Raw genomic sequence first — 18050 nt, 5'->3', positions numbered from 1 at the left:
TCCCCAGGCAGGGCTCTGACCGGCACCCCGTGGGCCGTGTTTGTCTCTTCTGGTGTAACTCCACACCAGGGCTTTGCGGAAGCTGATCGCCAGAGGCATTGGTGGAGTTGGCTATCAGAAGCATCGCAAATGCTTTAAAATTTTAAATGGGCCCCAAATAGCCATTCCCCACTTAGCTTTTCTATGAGAAGGTAAATAGTGGTACTTAGATCTGGTCACTGCTCTGTGAGTGTTCATTAAAAGCATTTTCAGAGTTTCCTGGGTAACACCGGGATGATGACCTAATGGTATTAAGTTTCATAAATGTTGTACGTTTACTTCCATTCAGACATGCAGTCAGCGTTTACAGTTCACGCCTTTGGAGGGTGCTCTGATGGGAGGTGGCAGAGGACCCAGTCTGGGCACAGGCGCTTGTTAAGTGGCAGACACGTTGAGGGGCCATTATTTTCAGGCTTTGAGGATGTGGGCGAACGTGGGATGCTGTAACAAGCTTAGACAATCCCTTTATCCTGAGGAAGCAGCACCGCATGTCCCTGACTGAAGACTCCGTGTGGGTGGATACGTGTAATTGCAGAGTCTACGTAAACCTATAACTTTACAGTAGATTTCATTTTCATGTTTAATTACCTTTATCACTTACTAGAAGCCCGATGCACGAAGATTCGTGCTAGAATGGGCTTTTCTTTCCCTGGCTGCCAGCACCGCCTTTCCACTCCGGCCCAGCCCCTTTCTGCTCAGGCCCCGGAGCCGCCTCTTTCCGCTCTGTCCCCGCCTTCCCACGCTGCCCAGAGGCCCTGAGAGGCCGGGGGTGGGGCAGAATTCCTGCGTCGTCACCATGGCGACAACACAAGCATCCCGCCCCCATCACTCGGCACCTGTGTATGCAAATTAACTGCCACCTTTGTTGGGTTAATTTGCATATCACTCCTGATTGGCTGGTGGTGTAGTGGAGGTACGATCAATTTACATGCTTGTCTATTATTAGGTAAGATTCTGGAGAAAGCACTAATCAGTTGGGTGCTATTGAATGATGAGGCGTGCCCAGATAAAATTGTTTATAGCGCCACGTTTACCTTCTGTGAATGGAAGCCTTCACTCTTTAGGCCTAACCTGTTAGGACAGGTATCACCCTACCCACCGGCTCTGTGGGTCGTCGGTGGGGGTCCCATCAGGAGTCGCGAGGCCCTTCCCTCGGAAGAGGCCCGAGTGCTAGATGGGTCTCTAGTGTAAGGTCAGGTCTTTCTCGTGTCCTTGGAAGAACGGGGCGTGAATGTGTCCACATGTGTCAGCTCCTGACGAAGGCCTTCTGTTGCAGGTTGATAAGGAGACCAACACAGAGGAGGCCGAGGACGCCGGCCTGGCGGTTCGGCCCAAAGAGCGCAGTGTGCTGAGCGCCAGGCAGCGCCCCCTGGTGAGGAGCAGCGTGATCGTGCGCTCGCAGACCTTCTCGCCCGGGGAGCGCAGCCAGTACATCTGCCGGGTAAGGACCGGCCCCTGCCCAGGCGGAACATGGACATGCCCGGGACGTGCACATGTGGTGGGCATCTCAGACTCCGACCACAGCTATGAACCGCTAGAAATGTTTCTTTAAGATACTCGTAAATATCACACTCTCGTGGTTCGTTTTAGTTTGGTTTTGGGGTTCCCCCCCTTTCCTAAATGTAATGTCTCATTGGCTCTAGGGCCATTTATTTGGCAAATACGTGAAATGGCAGACCTGGCTACTAAGTATACTTGGACTTCCGTCTGTATTTAGGAGCTTCAGGTGATCTGCGGGTTATCTTTTGTAGACCTCTGTGTACATTATACGCCACGTTGGTCCTGCTGGACCCAAAACTGTGAATTGGGTTTTAGAACAAAGTCATCTTTTAGTGATGGCGCTAGGCACCGAATCAGATTCATAGTTCTGTGGCGAATGGTTGTGGGATTCATACCAATTTACCCAGTTCTATTTCCAGTAGAGTTTATGACTCCTGGTAATATAGGTTTAATGTTTACAAAATGGGTTAGAAAGTACTGTTAAAGTGTGTTCGTTTGACCCAGCAGATGTGTTCATTAGCACCTGCTGCTAAGCATGTTTCTAGCTCCCTGGGATTGGTCTGAACCAGAGACCCAAGCTCTGCCCTTGCAGAGCTGCGTCCTGGTGGGTCGTGCCCAGCGATGAGCAGTGGACACGATGTGTCTGGGATGGGGACGGGGGCTGCGAAGACGAGGGGCTGGGATGCTGAGGGCGAGGGGCGCAGGTTTAAGTAGTTTTGAGTGGCCTTCACTAGTGAGGTGACATTTCAGCAGCTCCCTGGTGCCGGCGACAGGGAGAGGATGGGCTGTCTGGGCTAAGAGTTGTCTCCGTTGTGCAAACTGTGTCACAGCTCCAACCTGTACATCAGCTTTCTTTTAAAAATAAATGTGTGGGCCTTAGCCAGTTTGGCTCAGTGGATCAAGCATCGGCGTGCGGACTGAGGGGTCCCAGGTTCGATTCTGGTCAAGGGCACATGCCCAGGTTGCAGGCTTGATTCCCAGTAGGGGGCGTGCAGGAGGCAGCCGATCAATGATTCTCTCTCATCATTGATGTTTCTATCTCTCTCCCTTCCTCTCTGAAATCAATTTAAAAAAATAAAATTAAGTAAATGTTGCGGGAAAAATAAATAAAGGTTGCGTATTAGCTGAAAACAAAAGGGATCATTTTATGTCAGAGTCTGTGCAGTTATCTTAACCATGACTTCTGATAACTGCCACTAAACGGCACTTGTTTAACTTATTCCTGGAGAGTATGTTATTTAAGAAAAAATGGAGCAGGGCAAAGCGTGTTGGGGAGGGTTTTCTGCCCGAGATGAACTGTTATCGCCCCCCCTTTATCTGCTGGACGCCCCTTTGTCAGCACTGTGTCATGCAGTGACTTTCTTTTTTTATCCTTTATTGCCAGTTAAATCGAAGTGACAGTGACAGCTCAACCCTGGCTAAAAAGTCTCTGTTTGTGAGAAACTCCACTGAACGGCGCAGTTTGAGGGTCAAAAGGGTACGTATTCCGTCAGCACCAGCCCAGGCCTACCCCACCCGGAGTCCTGGCTGCCACGCGTCGCCGCCGACTGGCCCGTGGGCTCTTGCGTGAAGCCGCTGTGATGACAGGGATGCTGATGTTCCAGAGCTTCGAGCCAGAATATTCACGTTTCAGTCCCTTCTCTCTTCTGTCAGATGGTCCAGCTTCTGTTAGGAATCTCCTATTTTCCATTCCCACTGCCGGCTCTGTAGGCAGGAATGCCCTCCTGTTCCCTGCGTATGGTCTCACCCGGCCTCCTTTGAAGTCCTGTCCCCAGGCCAGTCCGGCCCAGGCTGAGCGACCGCCCTCCCTGGAGTCCTGTGGCACAGCGGTCCCCACCTCACAGTCTCCCATGTCCTCTAACTCCTCCTCAAGGTCACACTCTGACCTCCCCTCCCCTGAGTCCTGTGGCACAGCGGTCCCCACCTCACAGTCTCCCATGTCCTCTAACTCCTCCTCAAGGTCACACTCTGACCTCCCCTCCCCTGAGTCCTGTGGCACAGCGGTCCCCACCTCACAGTCTCCCATGTCCTCTAACTCCTCCTCAAGGTCACACTCTGACCTCCCCTCCCCGGAGTCCTGTGGCACAGTGGTCCCCACCTCACAGTCTCCCATGTCCTCTAACTCCTCCTCAAGGTCACACACTGTCCTCTCCCTAGGGTTTTGCCTACAGACCCCCAGCAGACATTCATTCATACATACTCAGGTTATTTCTTATTAAACCGATAAGACTGGCTACAGGAAGAACAGCCGACATGCGGGGGTGAGAGCTGATATTAGACGATGGGAAACCGAGGAGGGGGCCGGGATTGACGCGTCGCTTAGAGGAGGGGTCAGATCTGAGCCCTGCCGGCCTTCATGCCGGCACTCGCAGGCATTAAAGCAGGTGTGAGCGCGGGGAGAGTACGTGTCCTGAAACGCAAGGCGTGAGGTTCCGCACACGTGTTTGTTTTCGTGCAGTCGAGTGGGCGGGCCGAGCAGGCTCCCTGTGATGGTAACGGGAAAGCCTGAGGTTGGAGCCGGGAAGGTCTGCCTCTCGCTCAGCACGCGCTCACTGCCGTTGGGCTGGTGCCTGCTGCTGTGGTCCTCACTCGGGACCCGTCTCTGGACGCAGCAGGTGCAAGAAGCGTGCAGACTGAACGCGCACCGGAAAGCTTCCGCTGCGAGTGACACACGCACTCCCGCTGACCGTCACTGGCAGGAGCCGCCAGCCCGGTGCCGGGAGCAGGGGCGGCGGATGATGAGGGCCGTGCGCTCAGGGTGTTTGGTGGTTTGTTTCCAACCACGCAGGCGGTGTGCCAGCCCGTCCTCCGGAGAGCGGCCCCGGAGTGCCCGGTGCGCACGTCCCTGGACCTGGAGCTGGACCTGCAGGCCTCGCTCACCCGCCAGAGCCGCCTCAACGACGAGCTGCAGGCGCTGCGGGACCTGCGGCAGCGGCTGGAGGAGCTGAAGGCCCAGGGCCAGACGGACCTCCCGCCCGGCGTGCTGGAGGACGACCGGTTCCAGAGGCTGCTGCGGGAGGCCGAGAAGCAGGTACAGTCCCGGGGCGCAGGGAGGGGGCAGGGGACGTGTGCGGAGCCATCCCTCCAAGGCCGGAGCCATCCCTCCAAGGCCGCCGTGGGGAGGTGCCAGCTCCCTCCTCAGCTTGCTCGGCTCTTCAAATCCCTCTGCAACAACTCGGAGCACTTTCTGTCGTGGCCTTTTTAACCCAGGATGTGGCTGAGGGTGGTCCCTCCACCCCGGTGCAGTCAGGTGCCCGCCCGCCGCTCCGCACCCCCGTCCCGCAGCTGCTGCTCTGGGGCACCGGCCTCCTGACCCAGGGGGCGTGGCAGCGAGGGCAGCGGCCGTCACTTCTGCTCAGCGTTTCCCTTCGTCTCTACATGAGACTTGGCAGATAAACACAGTAAAGCTTTTAACACACGTGGTCGCTTGCGTTTGAAATTGCGTGGCCACATCACTGTGGATGTACCGCTAATGTTAACGCTCCTGAGTTTTCACGTTCTGTGACCTTCAAGGAAGGTCACGCTGCACACATTCTCCCTCCACACATTCACCCTACAAACAACTGTATAAAACAGCATAGAAAGTCACCGATTTAAAAACAGGGTATTTTAAAGGAATGTTTCCATTAGTCTCCCTCCTAAGCAAAAGGTTCAAGAGCCTTCATATTGGTGACATTGATTTATTCTCTCAAGGGTAGAGTTTATATTTTAGTATAGGAGCATATGTTTACATCTATAATCTATAATAATAAAAGTGTAATATGCAAATTAGACCGGTCGTCCTTCCAGACAAAGCCGTGGCGGCGGGGCCACCGCCCCTTGCACAAATTTCATGCATCGGGCCTCTAGTCAATATATAACATACAAATAGAATTTTCCACGTAGCTGAAATACTACAACTGCCAAAACATTATTTTCTTTTAACCCTTTCGGATGGAAATCTGAAATAGATTCGTCGCCTCCTTAAATGTAATGGAAGCTTCTGTCCATAATATAAACTCCTCTTTTTGGCCCAAAGCGATTTCTTAATCATATAGTGTCTGGTACTTTAGTGAAACTTTGAGTCATTTAACTGACTAGCACTACTAATTCTAGATGGAACTCAGAAACTTAACGTATGAATTTCAGAGATCAAACTGGTACCAATGACTTTTAAAGAAAGTTGAAGCAACAAAACCCATTACATATCTGTATTATATCCCACCTGAGAGAAAGAACCCTCACACACGATAGGATCTCAGGGAATGTCTGTTCGTTGGGGAGCTGAATGGCAGGTCTCCTATTCGATGCCACCGCGGATAACAGGGCAATCAGACACCTCATGCCCTTAAAGGGCTGGTGGTTTGCTACAGGAGAGGAGCCCGGGAGGCTTCCTGGAGGAGGTGGCATTTCCCTGGCCTGGAACGTGGGTGGTGGAACTTCGTCCCAGGTGAGGGTGCAGAGGCCAGCAGGTGGGTCCCAGCACTAACAGCACAGGCCCCAGAGTGCTCTCGGCAGGGAAGGGCCGGGCGGGAGCCTGTGGGACAGCAGTCTTTCTGCACAACGGGCTGTGGAGTTCAAGGCTGAAATGACCTCGTCCTGTGTTTGACCTTAATGACCATCATCGTCGTCGTCACTCTCTTGAGTCTTTTAATTCAGCATTAGCACTGACTCCAAACGGTTGGTTGGCATTGACCAACTTTACTCTCCTGAAGAAGCAATGCAGTCTCTGACCCTCATGGGTCAAAGGTTTGCACGGCTGGGTTCGAGTTTTACGACTGTAGACCCGAGCAGGACTTCACACCTTCGCATTTCTGTAAACAAGCCTGCCATGGTGTTCAAACGGGCGTGCTGTTCGAAGTCAGGGCTGGTGACCCTCAGGCTGGTCCCTGAGGGGGCGCAGGGGCCTGGGAATTGGGGTGTTCTGTTTCCCCATCTGGTGGGGTGGCCTGGGGGTGTCCAGACTGTAGACGTTCTCTGAGCTGCACACTGATGTCACCTTTTGGGAATGTGAAGTCTACCGTTAACAGCTTATGAACGGCTAAGACAGAGAGAAAGGGGGTTGAAAGCACGAATAAGGGGGTGCAAGTGTGTTTCCCAAAACGTCAGCAGTGGGCATTCCGTGGACACGCTGCTGTGGCAGCTTCTCCCTTCCCCTTTGCGGGCTCTGAGGTTTTCCGGGCGCGTGAGCAGTCACCCTGCCTCGGTAACGGGGCGTTTCTAGTGCGCTGCCACGGACAAGCCCCGGATCCGTGGCCGCCGCCCTCCGCAGGGCCTGGCCCGTGGTGTCTCCCGGTGGTGAGACGGCTCCACCCACCGGCTGCTGAGGTGCCCGCATCCTGGAAGCCTCGTGGCGGCCTCTGGGCGTCTCTGACTCGTGTTTTGTGGGGGTTTGTGATTTTATTTCCTGTGCCAGGCTGAGCAGTCCAAAGAGGAGCAGAAGCAAGACCTGAACGCGGAGAAGCTGCTGAGGCAGGTCTCCAAGGACGTGTGTCGGCTGCGGGAGCAGAGCCGCAAGGTGCCCCGGCAGGTGCAGTCCTTCAGGTAACCGGCCGCCCGGGGCACGTGGGGGGGGTCACGTCGGGGTGTCCTCACGCGCCTGAACTACAGAGGAGTCCCCTCGGAGTGCCCTGGGCCTTAGTGTCGGGGTGCGAGACACCCCACCCTCTCCTCCCGGGGGGGACGGATGAGTTTCCCATTGCTCCTCCCGGGCCCCGAGGAGCCGGCGGGGTGCCGGCGGGGTGCGCCCGACGAGGGAGAGGCAGCGGAGGCGGCGTGGGCTTCAGACTCTGAAAGACGAGTCTGTGCCGCAGACTCCATGGTGAGGAGTCGGGTTCCTGCCGCTCCGCCGCTGCGGACGCACCGTGACAGGGAAAGGGCTGCCTGGGCGTCCCGCTCCACTGCGAGAGGGTCTGTCCGCCCTCGGTGCTGTGGGACCGGGAGGTAGCCCCGCAGGGACATCGCACGACCTGGCTGCTGCTAAACCCAAAACAGAGGTGTATAAACTCTCCCCGCCCCTTACCACCCAAGCCCGTGACACCCCGGCAGGTGATGAAGATGCTGAGGTGGGCCGGCCTGGGTGGGGAGATGGGAGCTGGGCGGGGTGCTCTGGCGCGCAGGCGGCTGACTGCACCCCGGCTGCCGTTCACTTGGAGCCAAGAGCCAGCCCGGGTCCCTGGTCTGGGGTTTGCCCGGGAAGTGAGGAGTCGGGAGTCTTACGCGCAGGGTCTCTCGCTGGCTGGCAGCTGAGCGAGCAGCCAGATGCCCCACGCGAGCCAACGCCGCAGGCCGCGTTCCCGGGGCCCCGTGTCCGGCCGGCCCTTCTGGCTTCACCCGCATCCCGACCGCGCCCGCTTGCCGTTCTCGATGCTCACGCTTCTCTCTGACGGAACGGAACAAACCACCAGGACCGCACACCGCAAAACGACTCTCGCTCCAGTTTCCATCGCGTTTTCCCTCTTCCTTTCCTGCTGTCTCTTTCCCGGGGTCTTTCCACCTCGGTTCTGGCCTCCACCCCCCTCCTGCTCCCTGGCCAGACCGTGTGGTTCTCCGGTGGGCGGTGCCTTGTCCTCCTGGCTCCCAGCGGGTCCGCGAACGAGACCCGCTCAGTGAGCGCGCTGACGGACGGTGCGTACCGGGGGAAGGTTCCGTGGGGAAGGGCAGGGGGCTCCTGTCTGGCAGCTAGCGGGTCCCCAAGCCTCCCTGCTCCCCGCCCGGACCTCTGAAGAGCCGCCAGCCGCCAGCGCCTCTTCCTCGGCTGCCCCCTCGGGTGGTTGCAGCTGGTCCTGCCCCGGGCGCAGGACAGCGTTCCCGTCTTCTCGTCGGAGGCACGGTGCGCTCACCGGGCTGCAGCTGCGCCGTCCTGGTTTTAAAGTGTTCCCGGCACCACGGAATTTTCTCTGAGGTTCCTGCAAAGTTTCCTCGGGTGTCCGCCTCTGAGCCCTCTCCTCCCGGGTTCAGAAACACTCCTACTTGGGCTGACCCCGATGGTTTACAAACTGCCTCACGTTGGGAACCAGCAAGGAAGGCCCTGTCACTGTCGGGGTCTGCGGGCGAGGACGCGGTCTGCGGGTGACGGACGCGGTCTGCGGGTGACGGGCGCGGTCTGCGGGTGACGGGCGCGGTCTGCGGGTGATGGGCTGGAGCCAGAGCTGGTGTCCTTGGCCCACCGAGAAGGGCAGAGGCCCTTGACTTTAGCAGAGGTCTCCCTGGGACCGGAGCTCCCGGGGACGCCGCAGGAGGCCGGACCGTTCCTGCTGGTCGCAGTGCGCCCAGCACCGCACTGAGCGGGTTTGTTCCTCGCCCCCACCCCAGGGAGAAGATCGCCTACTTCACCCGCGCGAAGATCAGCATCCCGTCGCTGCCGGCCGACGACGTGTGACACGTCCTGCGGAAATGAGTGTCTCCCCGGCCCTGAGGGAGGAAAGACTGAGCAGTGGTCTGGTGGGTCTGTCTGGGGGAGGGTGTGTAACTGTCAACTCTAAAGAGCTGTTATTTCTCATCAGAATTCCGACATGCTAATTTTAAAGTACTTTGAATATAATTCTCATGTAAAAAAGCAAGAAAAATCAGGTAACCAAAGCGGGCGCGTCTGGTACCCAGCTGTCGTACAGCAGGAGTGGTTGGAAACATGGACTCGGGCAGAGCCCAGGGCCGTCCTGTCGAACCCGCACAGGCGGCTCTTGCTCTTCCTGGTTTCCCTGCGACGCCCGGGAGGCTGGCCCGGCCCGCGGGGTCTTGCACTCGAGAGCAGCGAGTTCCACGTGAACGAGCTTCGGAGCGGAGCTCCAGGGCCACCGGAGGCAGGTGCTGTGTTCATCGCCGTCACCTGTGTGGGAGCACCTGTTTCCTTAAGGCAGAGTCTTTTTTGTCTTTTTTTGTTTGTTTGTCTAAAGAAAACAAATGCTGAGTTCAAGCACATCCGATGCAGACCTGGGAGCAGGCTCCTGGCTGCACGAAGGCCTCGCGGCCTCTGACCCCGAGGGCAGGGAGGAGGGTGCCCTGCAGCCACGGAAACATGCTCCCCTGCCCCGCAGGGTGGTGGGGGGCGTTCAGGTGTGAGTCTGGCTCTCCGAGGTGTGGGGATGGTGTTGATAGAGGGACGCGGTGGCCCTCGTCCTAAGGACAGACACTGACGACGGGGAGGGAAACCCATCGGCATCCGTGTGGTGAAACCAGGAACAGAGGAAAGGGTATCCTGATTGAATAAAGGTGCCAAAAAAAAAAAAAAAATTAAGTCCTTTATTAAACAGATTTGTAACATTTCATAGCAGCTCCCTGCAGCCCTCATTGAGGGGATCCTGTCTGTTTGGGGAGGAGCTGGGAGGCAAAGAGAAGAGTGTGCCTGGGAGACTTAACTTGAAGTATTGGCTAAGCCATTTGTCTCAAACAAAAGCCATTGCAGATGGACGCGTAGAGCTGTCTCAGCGTCCCTACAGCGTCTCCCAGTGTAGGATTTCAGCTGGCCCAGCCCCGGCCCTCCCTAAAAGGAACCCCAGTGTAGCCCACCAGCATGAAGGCGTTTAAATACTCCTATGCAATTTAATACTCAGTTTGTAATACTGGAAGAGGCAATTTTTGGCCAGCCATCTTTTATAGCAAACTAAATGCTTTTTTTTTTTTAGAGATGCAAAAATCATCTTAAAGGAATAGGCCCCTTTAAACACACACACACACACACACACACACACACACACGTTCTGTTTTTAAGCAAGAATCCTCAAGAGCAAGAATTTTTATTTTCTTGAAAGCAATTACACATATTTTAGAAAGTGAATTTTATCAGGATCAAAATTCAAATGAAGCAGTTTCTGAGCCTTGAACTTTACCGTTTCCTGAGTGTCCCACCACTTTATACAAATGTCTTTGAAGCTGTAACTGGACGTGACACTACTTTGAGCAAACACCAGCCTTATGAATTGACCACATACAGTCCTTCGGGTCTGCCCAGTTCATTCTCTCAGCCGATTGAGGAAAACTAGAAAAGAATACCATTCATCCTTGTCAAGGTCAAATGTGAAAGAGAAGTTTATTTAATGTAGAGATAAATGAAGGTCAGCTGTTTTCAGCTTCTTAGTTTGACCGTGGAAATGTTTATAGAATTATGTGTAGTTGTACCGTACGATTTTATTTTCTTCATTTATTTATTTACGGTCTTATTTATGTTCTGTTTAATATATAGTTCGGTTCTGGTCATTTTAAATGTTTGACATAGAAGAAGCTATATTGGAATATTTACAGCTTTATAAATCATCAGATGAGTATAAAAGAATAAAATCTGTCTCAGGCTGGTAGTTAACAGTTGTGACCAAGAAGCTCTCAGTTTTATTTTACAAAATTTGCTCATTTCTAACACGAGAGATGAACTTATTTTAATATAATCCTTTTCCACACTTTAAAAATCAGCAATAGTGTTATGCATTTATAGGAAGCTTTTAACAATCCTGTCATATTTGTACTAACCCAAATGATTCACAGTGACACATTTTAATAACTTGATCACAAAACCATATGGACAATATGAATTTTAATATTATAAATGCTATTTTTTAAAGGTAGAATTTATTCTGCACAGGGTAAAAAGAATGTAATATTTAGTTCTCAAGTTTGAATTATCAACATGTTACTACAATTTTGTATATCAGAGTCTAAGTGTTACAGGTACAAAAAGCAAACTGCTAGCCAAATGAACAAAGTTTAGCTGAATCTCTGTCGCATGCAAATCAAATAAATTTAAAATCTTTTTTTTTTTTTGCTATTACTTTATATTGTATTGAATATCAAAAGCTCAGGACTGAACTAAATATTTAATCAGGTTAATTCTGAATATGTTTCTGTTTTAATTTGTCTTGTTTGTAAAAGTGTGCAAATACATCACATAGACTAACTGGTTTCTGCACTTTTCATGTGTTTGTGGGTGGAAAATATTCAGTGGGTTTTTTTGCTTTTGTTTTTTCAACAAAGATACATATTCCCTAAGACGTTATTTGTGTCGTTTGTTGTTCAGGTAGTTTCCCTGATTGGCTCAAAACACAAGAATTGACTTGGCCTGTGTACAGAACAAATATAAAATCTTTCATGAAGAATCCCCCAAGCCAGCAGTTTGTTGTGAATACTTCTTGGTTGGACGATATACATTGCTGATTTAAAAAAAAAAAAAAAAAAAAAGCAGAATATTTTCATTGTGCAAGTAAAACCAGGGCTCCATATGAGCATCGCCCACACACCCAGACCGGGCTGGCCTGCAGCGCCCCCTGCAGGGGGTGGGTGAGCGTTCACCATCTGCTGCAGAGCACAGGGCCAGATGCAAAAGCAGGCTTGTGGGTGGGTTTCAGTGACCCTTCCAATACACAAGGCTGCCCTCCTCGGCCCCTGGCCTGGGGCGGAGGCATAAGCGAGTGGCCAGGAGCCCTGAGGTCTCTGGTTAAAGCCATGATGTGCCCACGTCTCTCCGCTCCCCAGCTTTCAGAGAACAGCCATTTTTTTTCAGTATAAGCAGATGTAATACATAGCAAATAAATATGCCGTGAGCCTGTTTCTGTATAGTAGGTAATCTTCAACACTTGAGAGAAGAGATTGACTAGCAGTAACATTCCCCATGGCCAGAATGACCCGTCTCTATGAGTAACACCTTCAGGGGCGCAAGTCCTGGTAGAATGTTTTATTTACCAGTTCTCTGCAATCACTGGATCTATTTTAAAATCCAGGAAACGCCTCCACAGAAACGAGCAGGATTACTATTAAGTCTTGATTGGTTTTGGCCTCAGAGTAGAAGATAAAAGTGGTTTATCGTCTTAGAAAGCAATCACAGTTGAAGGAGCCAGTCGCCACGGGGGGAAATGCATGTTGGAATGTTGCCAGCATAGTGCCTGGGTGACCAGGTAGCAGGGGATCCTACCCGGTCCGGGGTGGAGCAGGCGTCCCCTGAGGCGTGGGCGCCCGGGTCCTCGGGCTTAGACTGTCAGGCGAGTGTTTTTCATCTCCAGGGGGTGACGGAGATACTGTGTTTCCGCCGCCGGGTAGCGGCCCGCAGCCCCCGGAGCCCGGGCGCAGCAGGCGGCCCCGGTGACCAGGCACCCCCCGAGGAGGAGAGAGAGCCCAGCGAACCAGCCCAGGAAGAGGGCCTCCCCGAACTCCCACCGCGGCACCACCTCGGGGACGGTCTCGTCCCAGAACTCCCGCACGGTCACGTGGGCGACCCAGGAGACCGGCGCCAGGGCCGCGGTGCCCGCCGCCCAGAGCAGGACCCCGCCCAGGATCAGCAGCCGCTGCTTGCGCTCTCGCTGTCTCTCCCCGACCCTCGAGCAGTCCAGCCCAAACCCCGAGACCAGCAGGCCCAGGAGCCCCAGCCCGTGGGACAGGAACATGAGGATCCTGGAGACCCGGAGCTCCACGGGCAGGGCCAGGAACGAGTCGAAGTCCTTGCACTGCATCCCCACCTCCTCCTGGACGACGCAGGCTTGCCACAGGCCCAGGGTCCAGTTCTCCATTTCGTTCAGCTCCAGGTTCAGGTTCTTCCAGTGCGGCAGGTAGTTGGTGAGACAGGCTAAAACCCACCCCAGCAACGATAACGACACTCCGGCTAATTGGGCCACGGTTCTCAACACGAGAGCCATTATTAGGAAGTCCCGTGAGCTGTAGCCCAGCGAGCTGCTGCCTCTCGGTTGCTGTGAAAAGTGTGACGGACTTTGGCTATCACCTGCAGAGCTCAGAACTCTTTTTTCATTGTGTGTGTAAGAGGATTCTTGCCAGAGTGGCTATTGTTTGATTCCATGCTGAATGGGTTTCAGGAAAGGAAAGGGAACTAATTCTGCAAGCCAGTCATGTCAAGGAGTGGCCAAGATCAATTTTCTAGTAAGCAGTGTGTCCCTGAAATAACACGGAGCAGTGAGAACCCTCCTTTCATTGTTAACGTCTCAATGGCTTTCGCCCGATTCCCAGCCTCCCTTGCCAGTCAAAGAACAGAAGAAGTCTGAATGCAAAACATGTAATTGACAGTTCGGGTTCAGCTCCTGCCGCTTTCTCTCTGGCTAATCGCACCTGCCGGGCCTCCATCCGTGACGGCTCTCACATTTCAGGACGTGGGTTGGGGTGACACCGAGTGTTATCATTAAAAAAAAAAAAAAGGAGGTTCAAGGAAAGTATTTCTTAACCAAATCCATCTCCCCAGAAATGTCTCTAGATCTTAAACCAGGCCTACTTTTTAAAGATTCCTCAGGCCACGTATACCACATAACATCTGAAACCAAACTAAACACGCTCTCGAGTCTGTTTACCCACATTCCGCGCTGCCAGAGCACGCCCAGGGGCGCGAGCGCTCGTTCTTCTGGCTGCCGTGTGCTCGCCCCGCAGCGGCGGAGGGAAGCAGCGGGATTTGTAGATCAGCGCCAGCATCTCTTGCTGCAACGCTAAAGTATAAAGCTTGTAATTTTGCCCGTCTTGTTTTGTTGTCGTTAATCCTCACCTGGGGGTATTTTTCCATTGATTTTCAGAGAGCGTGGAGGGGAGGGAGAGAGAGAGAGAGAGAGAGAGAGAGAAACATCCATGTGAGAGAGACACATCGATTGGTTGCCTCCCACGTGCCCTCTCCCCCGACTACCTGACCGGGGCTGGGGATTGAGCCTGCCACTGAGGTACGTGACCTTGACCAGAATCGAACCCGTGACCCTGCAGTCTGCGGGCTGACACTCTATTTACTGAGCCAAACCCTCTAGGGCTAAAGCTTGTAATCTTTGATTGAACAAAGGCAAGTTTTTCTCCGGGCAAATGAACTGTCACCATCTCAATATCAAGCAAAAGTGTTTCATGGTTTATCTTTTTAATACGAAGCTTTTTCGGGAAGAGACGAGAGAGGAAATTGGCCAGGATTTAGGATCTGAGAGCATCCTGATGTAAAAGCCTCATAAACCCTGTCACTCACACCCGTTGCCCTGTAATTTCCTAAACACAAACCACCTCTGATCAAAGCACAAAGTCGCTGTTGTGGAAATGACTCTTCGGAATGAGTTTAACCTGTGGCTTTGCCAGGGTAGAATCTCTGCCTTTCTCTTTAGGAGACAAAGTAATTACCATTTCCAGGTACCAACAAAAACAAAACGAAAGCGGTTCTAATGTAAAATAAACACATTAAAGCTTCATGCGGACCATCTCCGACAACCACCACCACAGTTTTATTTCCATGACCAGGTCAATGACATATATATATATTTTTTTTTTTTGCTCAGACCTATGTAATGTTTAACAGTAATTTTCTTTTAGATACGACACTGCCTCTTCTCCAGATTTTTGGGGGGCGGGGGGTCTAGGACAAAGAAGTAATTGTTCAGTGAGAAAGGTGAGCCGCACAGAGTGAGTTACACCACACAGCTGCCTCTCCCGCGCGGACCCTGCGGCTCTGTTGGTGCGGAAAGTAGGTCTCCCTGGTCTTGTCCGAGTCACGCTTTCGGAGCCGCAGCCCCATTTTCCAGGCAGGGACACTGAGTCTGCGCTTCCGCCGCCGCGTAGCGGCCCGCAGCCCCCGGAGCCCGGGCGCAGCAGGCGGCCCCGGTGACCAGGCACCCCCCGAGGAGGAGAGAGAGCCCAGCGAACCAGCCCAGGAAGAGGGCCTCCCCGAACTCCCACCGCGGCACCACCTCGGGGACGGTCTCGTCCCAGAACTCCCGCACGGTCACGTGGGCGACCCAGGAGACCGGCGCCAGGGCCGCGGTGCCCGCCGCCCAGAGCAGGACCCCTCCCAGGATCAGCAGCCGCTGCTTGCGCTCTCGCTGTCTCTCCCCGACCCTCGAGCAGTCCAGCCCAAACCCCGAGACCAGCAGGCCCAGGAGCCCCAGCCCGTGGGACAGGAACATGAGGATCCTGGAGACCCGGAGCTCCACGGGCAGGGCCAGGAACGAGTCGAAGTCCTTGCACTGCCTCCCCACCTCGTCCCGGACGACGCAGGCTTGCCACAGGCCCAGGGTCCAGTTCTCCATTTCGTTCAGCTCCAGGTTCAGGTTCTTCCAGTGCGGCAGGTAGGCTGTGATCACGGATAAAACCCACCCCAGCACAGACAGCACAAGTCCAACGAGTTGCATGCCCGCTCTCACGACCAAAGCCATCGCAGCCGACCTCGCGCCTGCCGCCGCCCCTCTAGGAACCGCAGTCCGTGGCGGGCGGCGTGTGCCGGTCCCGGGGCGATGCTGCCTGGGATATAAGCGCGGGGCATCGCTGCCTGGGTCATGGCTCCTTGGCCGCTCTGAAGTGCGTGTTTGTTCTGGAATATAGTGTTTCATGTAAAGGATGAGGGGCTCCGTGGAGACGGGGCGCGTTGGGCCTTCTGATAAGGAGTTGACCCGCTGCCTTCCGATTTGCTGGTGAAACTAGACCCCCAACGCTCGGGGATACGCAGGCTGCGGATGAACAAAAGGGCCTCTGTGACCCTCACCCTAAAGGACAACAGGAATCTTTGTGCCTCCGTATGGATTAATTAGATTTTAAGTGGTGATAAAGGGCCAGCTCTCTGGGTAACAGGACTTCATTGTGGCAGCTGAACCTGAGATTTCAGGATGCAGAACAAGCCCCCGCGAGGAAAAGCAGGCTCTCCCTCTAATCTCCGCTCCGCGCGGACTTCCTCAACCTACACGGGCCTGGCCCCGCTCCGCAGGGTCCCGGGGACGCGGTCAGGACTTGGCAGGAGCGGTGCCCTCAGATTCCTTTGAAAGGTGGGCGGGGGTTCTCTGGGTTAATGAAAACGGCAGGACGGAGGCCGGTGCCCAGAGGTGCCCGGCGAGGAAGGGAGCGTCCCGGAGTCCTGGGTGTCCCTGGGCCATGCCCCGGTCCTCATTAGGGACTTGGGGTACCGCCTGGTTTTTACTCTCCCAGAGGTGTTTCCTGCCCAGAGCTGAGCCGTCTGTTCGGCCACTTGGGAGACGAAGCCGCCCGCGTGAAGATCCCGCCGTTCAGGACACAAGACTCTGAAAACAAGGGCCACCTGGCTGCCCTCTGAGGTTTCGTCTTGTTTGGTGTTTGATTGAGGCCACACCTTGAGTGCGCACTGCAGATCTGGCCCCTCAGGCAGGACGGAGGCCGGGCCAGGTTCCCAGGGCGGCTGCAGGGCCTGCAGGGTGTGGCTCCTCTCCAGGGCTGGGGCGTCCGGCACCCCCGGCCAGGAGGCGGGGTGATGGGCCTGCGAGACCTGCAGAGCCCCTGCCTGGGCCCACCCTCAGGGACAGATGCCCCTCCGGCACTCGCCCGCGGGGGAGTCTAGTCCCGCACCTGAGCTGAGCTGTGTGAGGTCCCTCAGATCAGACAGACCGCCGTCCTGCTGTCTCCAAACTCAGCAGAAGGGCCGGGCTAGCCGCCCCGTGGCTGCTTCAGCATCCTCCACCATTGGAAGATGGAATCTCCTAACTCATACAGGTTTTCAGAATCCCTTCGGCCTTCCTGCTGGCCCCCTTGGACCAAAATGAGGACTGGCTCCCGTCTGCACAGACCTGGGGTCCGGAAGGGCTAGAGCTCTGCCCAGGGCCCCGGCACCGGGAGACGGGATGACGGAAGCAGAGCAGCCGCGGGATGCAGGACGCTCCTGAGCGCGTGGCCAGCAGCTACAGGGAGGGGCTCTTTTCTTGTGAATCCTCACCAGAGCATGTTTTCTCCCATGGATTTTTTTAAAAAGAATGAAAGGGAGGGGAAGAGACACAGAGAGGCACACCGACTGTCTGCCTCCCGCACAGGCCCCATCCGGGCACGGATCGAACCTGCAGCTGAGGTACGTGCCCTTGACCAGGATCAACCCACGACCCGGCACCAGTCCGCAGGCCGATGCTCTAACCACGGAGTGACTGGCTAGGGCTCAGCGATGCCTTCAGATCACGCTGAGATGTTTCGTTGCGGATGGACTGGCACAGGCTGCCTGTGAGCGGGGAGCCCTCCATCCCTACGGTGTTAAGGGCCGTGCCCACCGGTCCAGGCTCTCATGGAAGAAGTTTCCGCCATGCTGGCCATTGGACCCAAGGAACCTTAGTGACCTCTAGACTCCTTCTCTCAGCATTAAAAAAAAAAATAGTCTTGAGCCCGTCCTTCTGGCCAGGAGTGAAGAGCTGAGGACACAGCCAGGATCAGCTGGAGGCAGCCCTGCCCTGCCCTGCCCGTGGGGCTCACGTCCCAGGGGGAAGAGGCCACCAGAAAACTGGAAAATAAAAGAATTCAAATGAATGGAAAAGGTGGGTGGGGGTGTCCCCAGGCAGAGGAAGCCCCGAGGCTGAAGAGCAGGGAGCCCCCAGCCCACACTCCCAACCCGGGGCTCCCCTTCTCCAGGTCAGGTCACGGACTAGCTGCTGAGACCTGCGGTGGGGGCGGGAGAGGGGGAAGTTCAGCCACAAAACAGATTCTGTTCCCACCACCTTTGCTCATCATCAGGGGTCCTCAAACTTTTTAAACGGGGGGCCAGTTCACTGTCCCTCAGACCGTTGGAGGGCTGGACTATAGTTTAAAAAAACGAACAAATTCCTATGCACACTGCACATGTCTTATTTTGAAGTAAAAAAACAAAACGG

General features: G+C 54.6%; 3 protein-coding genes across 3 annotated transcripts in view; 1 reads left to right on the top strand and 2 right to left on the bottom strand.

Moving 5' to 3' along the window:
* WWC2 (WW and C2 domain containing 2) overlaps window positions 1-11496 on the top strand; it is a 128059-nt gene extending 116563 nt beyond the window's left edge. The window contains exons 19-23 of the mRNA XM_008151883.3: window positions 1316-1480; window positions 2924-3016; window positions 4328-4570; window positions 6935-7062; window positions 8833-11496. Coding sequence (XP_008150105.2) covers window positions 1316-1480; window positions 2924-3016; window positions 4328-4570; window positions 6935-7062; window positions 8833-8899 — 696 coding nt within the window. The 3' untranslated portion in view covers window positions 8900-11496. The remainder of the gene's footprint in view (window positions 1-1315; window positions 1481-2923; window positions 3017-4327; window positions 4571-6934; window positions 7063-8832) is intronic.
* A 974-nt stretch (window positions 11497-12470) lies between these two features.
* On the bottom strand, window positions 12471-13133 carry LOC103295428 (claudin-22). The gene has a single exon (XM_054720337.1). It carries the CDS (start codon window positions 13131-13133, stop codon window positions 12471-12473), a length of 663 nt encoding a protein of 220 aa, XP_054576312.1.
* A 1818-nt stretch (window positions 13134-14951) lies between these two features.
* LOC129147038 (putative claudin-24) lies at window positions 14952-15614 on the bottom strand. The gene has a single exon (XM_008151884.3). The coding sequence runs from the start codon at window positions 15612-15614 to the stop codon at window positions 14952-14954; it is 663 nt and encodes a 220-aa protein (XP_008150106.3).
* Between the last annotated feature and the right edge of the window lie 2436 nt (window positions 15615-18050).

This window comes from Eptesicus fuscus, chromosome 8, assembly GCF_027574615.1.
Source record: "Eptesicus fuscus isolate TK198812 chromosome 8, DD_ASM_mEF_20220401, whole genome shotgun sequence".
Lineage (NCBI taxonomy): Eukaryota > Metazoa > Chordata > Mammalia > Chiroptera > Vespertilionidae > Eptesicus > Eptesicus fuscus.
The sequence above is the reverse complement of the archived record's forward strand: the minus strand, read 5'-3'. Positions and strand labels throughout refer to the sequence as shown.

Coding starts and splice junctions, on each gene's coding strand:
- LOC129147038 (XM_008151884.3), bottom strand. CDS start 15,614: ATGGCTTTGGTCGTGAGAGCGGGCATGCAACTCGTTGGACTTGTGCTG.
- LOC103295428 (XM_054720337.1), bottom strand. CDS start 13,133: ATGGCTCTCGTGTTGAGAACCGTGGCCCAATTAGCCGGAGTGTCGTTA.